This window comes from Octopus bimaculoides, chromosome 1 (assembly GCF_001194135.2).
Source record: "Octopus bimaculoides isolate UCB-OBI-ISO-001 chromosome 1, ASM119413v2, whole genome shotgun sequence".
Lineage (NCBI taxonomy): Eukaryota > Metazoa > Mollusca > Cephalopoda > Octopoda > Octopodidae > Octopus > Octopus bimaculoides.
The window spans coordinates 79,933,625-79,939,795 of NC_068981.1; the positions used below are offsets into that span (position 1 = coordinate 79,933,625).

At 37.7% G+C, this 6,171-nt stretch overlaps 1 protein-coding gene across 2 annotated transcripts in view; it reads left to right on the forward strand.

The window, feature by feature from the left end:
* Positions 1-5,309, forward strand: part of LOC106877086 (uncharacterized) — a 59,545-nt gene extending 54,236 nt beyond the window's left edge. For both annotated transcript variants that reach the window (XM_014925875.2, XM_014925874.2), the window contains one exon: positions 2,670-5,309. In XM_014925875.2, the coding sequence (XP_014781361.1) occupies positions 2,670-2,812 (143 nt within the window). In that variant the 3' untranslated portion in view covers positions 2,813-5,309. The remainder of the gene's footprint in view (positions 1-2,669) is intronic.
* Positions 5,310-6,171: the final 862 nt, after the last annotated feature.

Below are 6,171 nucleotides of genomic sequence, written 5' to 3' on the forward strand. Positions count from 1 at the left end.
CTTACATACAGTAATTTAAGTGAATTATTATTTTTTTCTATCTCAGAATTCAAGTGTTTTTATTCTCAAAATTATACATCCTTTACAGAGAGAGAGAGAGAGAGAGAGAGAGAGAGAGAGAGAGATAGACAGACAGACAGACAGACAGACAGACAGACATAGACAGACAGACAAACAGACAGACACAGACAGACAGACAGACAGACAGACAGACAGACGGGCGGTCAGAAAGACTGAGCAAACATTTATTTCTGGATGATGGAGGAAAGCAATGCTGAAATATTTCCCCAATTTACAATGGGTTCCCATCCTTTTCACAGGCAGATGGAGTATAAGGATTGGCGACGTTGAAATGGGAAGTTAAAACATTCATATGTTTCCGATAAATATAAGTGGTGCAAAGGAAGAGAATTGGATATCATTGCAAAGTTTGTCTGTAATAATGGGTTTTCTATCTGCTTTGCATTTTTATTTCGCCATCCTACTTTTAAATATTCTTGAATGCAATATTTACCAGTTTGCCGATTTCTCGATTAAATCTATGTATTCTTTTGTTTCTTTTCTTTTTTTTAGGTATCAGATTTACAATTCTCAATTCTAAACTTTTTCACTATTTTATGATAGAAAATAAGTGTGGAAAGTCACAGGTAAAGTAAATGATGTTTTAAGCCTGATTAAAGTAGAAAACATCAGTGAAATAAACCAGCTAATCTTAGCTTCTGCTAATGTGGTAGCTGACATAGTAGGCTACAAGCAAAAAACTGAAGATATAAAAGCAAATAAAAAGAAAGAACCAAAGTGGAAGAAGAAAATACGAATGAAGCTGGAAAATATACAGAGAGAACTGGAGTTATTGAGTAGGGTAATGAGAAGAGAGCTCAAGAATAAGGTAGTAACCTGAAAGCTGAATGGACAGTACAGGTTAGAAGAAATAGGACAAACAGTGCATGAATTAACACAAAAGGTAACAACATTAAAAGCCAAATTGAAAAGTTATGATGCTAGACGCAAAGGTTTCGAACAGAATAGGTGTCTATTGAGGGAATCAAATAGAAGGCGTCTATTTTAGGAAATAGAGGGAGGCCAACACCAAGGACTGATTCCAGATGCGAAAGAAAGTAAAGAATTTTGGGGAAGGCTGTGGAAGAGGCCGGTGAAACATAAAGAAAACGCAAAGTGGCTAACAAAGTTGGAAAAACTACTTGCAACTGTATCAAGACAAAACGATGTCAGAATTAATCTATATACAGTGAGACAGAGGATAAGAAAATAGAAGATTAGAAAGGACCAGGCCCAGATGGAGTACAAGGGTATTGGCTAAAGAACTTTACACAGCTGCATAAAGGGATCGCTGCAGCAAGATCACGTCCCTGCCTGGATGACAAATGGACGAACGCTGCTATGCCTCAAGGATCCATTGAAAGGAACTTGGCATCAAATTTTTTTTATCTATAACCTGTTTACCACTGATGTGGAGACTTATGACCGGTGTCTTGGTGGAAGAGTTATACAGCCATCTAGAAAGTAACAATCTACTTCCAGAAGAAGAGTTGTACCCCAGTGTCACTTGGGTGGCATGCACTGCTCTCTCATTCAATAATATTAGGTTGTCAAGAAAGTTCTTGCGGTTTTTAACCTTTAAATTCAGATGCACATATCTCGGCTCAAACAAAACTTTATTAATCGAAGTAAACACCATTAGAATCAACACACTTTTGCCAACGCGAAACAAGTTTATTTATGCCAGTAGTGTAAAAATCCTGCGTTCTGGTGGCGATGAAGTCGTGTTTGGTATCATCTTGATTTTTGAAGCATTTCTCACGCAGGAAGTTGTCGAGATGCTTGAAAAAGTGGTAGACGGTAGGCGAGAGGTCTGGTGAGTATGGTGGATGAGGCAGAGTTTCGTAGCCCAAGTCGTTCAACTTCTGCAGGGTCAGTTGTGTGACGTGCGGCCGAGTGTTGTCGTGGAGAAGAATTGGTCCTTTTCTATTGACTAATGCTGGCTGTTGTTGTCGGAGTTTCTTATGCATTTCATCCATTTGCTGACAGTACTTCTCCGCCGTAATGGTTTCGCCTGGATCCAAAAAGCTGTGATGGATGAGACCGGCCGCAGACTACAAAACAGTCACCATGACCTTCTTTTGGCGCAACTTCGGCCTAGCTTGAACTGGAATAAGAAAATTGTGCTAATTTGCTTTTTGTCCATGTTGTATTCAACGTTCCTGAAAAAATGGTCTAATTACTCAAAAAGAAAATGAGTGACACGATTAGATAGAGCGAAAAACGGGCTTTAAAATGATATATAACGTCAAAGTAATTTAACGAAAATTAATTTGAAAATACATCATTTAAAACCAAAATTTAAAATTCCGCAAGAACTTTCTTGACAATCTAATACAAATCTTTTGATACTTCCTCTTATCCCTATGGTGCTAAGCATCGACTCCACAGAGCAACAGACTAATACTGTATAGGCTTTAACAATGCATGAAATTATACATACGTAAACGCTCAATGAATTATGTAGTTCACCTTTATAATAGACAGACGCCGTGTGTTTGTTCTCTTTTGCATTTTGTTTCATACAAGATTTGGAAATATTATTCGTCTGACTGTCTAAAGCTAACAAAAATATTATATGTATGCTTTTTATTTGCTTCTGTTTTCAGATGAAATGCAGCAGAATAAACAGTATCAAACTTCTGGCGAACAAAACATAAAAAATCAACACTATTTGAAAACAACAATTCATATTTTTATTTATCTTACTGGGATAGGATATATAGTGTCTAAAATAAGTGTGATATTATAGCATGAAAATATTTGAAAGAAATTGATATATCATCTATTTACAATGAATATGTTATTATGTTCGTCCTTGTTGCTATTGTGGTTCATTAAGAAAACAAGATGCTTGAAAAACTGGTAGTCGGTAGGCGAGAGGTCTGGTGAGTATGGCAGATGAGGCAGAGTTTCGTAGCCCAATTCGTTCAACTTCTGCAGGGTCAGTTGTGTGACGTGCGGCCGAGATTTACAGACAAAAGTCATTTGTTGTTCATAAGCTCCAGGCCAGATATTGTAAAGCAGAACAACAGTCAAAAGAGTACTTGCTGGGACCATCCATCTTTCCCCCCAGGCAGTGTATTCAGAAGTACATTATCAAACGTATCGTTCCTTTTTTAATATATTAAGTAGAGTGTGATTTGAGGAAAGTTTGACCGTAATTTCTGGTAAGACGCACGACCACAAAGAGGATTCCTCTTTAGCTTACAGCTCTTGCTTTATTCCCTTCGTTACTGATTGATCTGAATGACTAAAGTGCACGCTTGAAAAGGAGTATAATGACAATAGAATCTCTAGAGCGACAGTCTGATTTGCTTAAAAATAAACGATTAAAGACAGAAAAATCTTGAAGTGTGTGTGTGTGTGTGTGTGTGAGAGAGAGAGAGAGAGAGAGAGAGAGAGAGAGAGAGAGAGAGAGAGAGAGAGAGAGAGAGAGAGAGAGAGAGTGAGAAAGAGAGAGATAGAGAGTGAGAGTTGTCCTAAAAAATTAGACTGGCTCATTACTGGAACTAATGCAACATGTGTGATGATATAACAACTCTTAACTACGGCTAACCGAATAAATAGTATGTCACTTCATGTACCTTGCCTACAGGCGTCGACAACGATTGGAGCTTCATGCCCAAACCGAAAGATTTATCATTTTTCTTGGTTAAAGCTACAGTTGTGGTTTCTCGTTGCCTTCTGCCAGTTTATATGCATTTTATTCGACTAATCTGTTGTCACAAGACTCAGAGCTTATTTAACAGTTAGAGATGAGATTAGTTCACATGACATTAAAGCATGTCCACATTCTCTGCTGGGTCTATGTGACACATGTCTAAGGGATAATCCTTCTCCGAATCCTGCAAGTTTGAGCCAAATATCAGGGACCATCTGCTATTTGGCTCAAACCTGGACCCCTTCTTTAGTACTATCACCCCTGGCCAGAGCGTGTTTCGAAGCAGCGGTAACTAAGGAATAATTTTGTACTCCTCCAAACTTCTGAACTCCACAGCTAGAAATCTCATCACTGGATACAGTTTAATGTATTGTTCAGGACAAGATAAATAATGTTCTATATATTTAATAAGTGAGCTAGATTAGGTTAGATTGGCCTGGAAACAATACCTGATTCAGGACCGACTCTTTGGTTGGCAGAACAGCATTTTCTCGGCTGGGCTAAATACCGTTTTTTTTTTAAATATTATTTTTGATGTCTGGTCAAAGGAAGAACGGCAACATCCAAGACCTTTTTGCAAGGGATCTCTGGTATTGAAAAAAGAAGGCAATACGACACATGGGTTGCTGCAGGTGAAGTAATGCATCAAAATATCGAATCATCCTTAAACTGGAAATCAGGCTCGAAGGTTTGCACAGTTTAGAATCTGTTTAAGGAACTAAAGAACCGAGGTAGTATTGTAAACCCCCGGGTGACGGATTTTGTCTACCATGTCTATTGACTGGTACAATCTATCCGAAGGGCATCCACACAGATTGTGTTAATCCAGTTTCACCAATAATCTTTAGTCAACCTGAAGCTGTAGAAAAAGACATTTGTCCAAAGTGCCGTAGAAAGGGGGCGAATCTAGGGCGATATGATTGCACTGTAAATGTAATTACACGGCTTTGCCTACACCTGGTTTTTATTGTTTAAAGTTATAACAGTTGGGTTCGACCCCACGTTTGGCATGAAAATCACATGTTGATCATGCGTGCTAATACAATTTCCATCCAGTCAACGACGACTTTCGTTCACGTGATAGTCTGGCGGCATGACGAGGACTTTCTGTGAACAGAGTCAACAAATACAGCTTATTTTAGCGCGAAAAGAGTAGAGTGTTTAGGTCCTTGGTGGAGCTTTCTTTCGACTCATAGCTGTCTTCACAGCTACATATTCAAGCACGATAGATGAAGAAACATACCGCGGCAACATGGCAACAAAAATATGCATTGATGTGTAAAAATTAGCCTAAATATTGAATTTCTGACAGAGATCTCCCATGCTTGTAACATACGTCGTTTCATATAAAATGCACTCTTGTTTTAACCTTCTGTATTAATGTAGCAGTAAATGATGTATATGTATATTTAAAACAAGCCTTTCTTCATACCCACGCTACAGTATATTACTTGTAATCACCAATAAAAGAAACGTGTTAAGAAACATTATGATGTAGAGTAAAAATATACATAACAGTTTCAGTCAAAATAAGATCTGCGGCTTTTTGGAACAACAAACCTGACTAAATAAACGTTTCTTTCTTTCTCTTGTTAAGTGTATACTTAAGTGCTACGGCAAAGTTTTCATGCTTTTCAATGTCCTTGCTTAGTTATCTAATTAACGAGCTGTTTTATTTTATGCCGTTCCACTTGTATCTCACTAACAGATGTCAACAAGATGAACGTGAATCCAGCATTATATTCTTATCTTACAAAATTACGCTGCTATACTCCAGTGTCAATATGTGTTATCAAGTTATTTCATTTAACATACTTCCACTACTCTCTGTTGAAATTACTGTTTTATCACGCATGTTATTGTTAAATAGGAGGTTTTTCTTTTAATCACTTCAAATTTGTAAGTCAACCTCACTCTATTTCCATTGCCACAAATGCAAGGGAAGTACAATAATTGCCATGCTGAATTTGACATATATGTAACGACCGTGCGAAGCGAGGTGACAAGAATGGCTCCTTAGTACATCGCACCGTCGATACAATAAATATAAAAAGAATATATGCGTATATTTACCAGAGGCAGTGGCCCGGGAACAAAATTTGCTTAGGGGGTGCAAACTCAGTTCCAAAATTTGGCACTACTGGAGAAGTGTGGATCCAAGTTCTGGGAGTGTGCATGTCACAAATTTGCGCATGCGCATGCGTTATTCGTAAGTAGTCGAATTTAGCACACAGGTAAAAAAACGAGACGCTCGCGACTTGCTGTAAATGGAGGGTTGGTTATCCATCTAATACAAGAAGAAAATTGCAGATAAATTGAATAAAAACATGAAAAATAACAAAATGATATTTCATTGAAAAGTAAACCATTCTGAAAGATAGTTCAGAATGTTTTCAAAACATTTATCTCCAGCTTTTCCCATATTTTATTAAGGGTTAGGGATTATG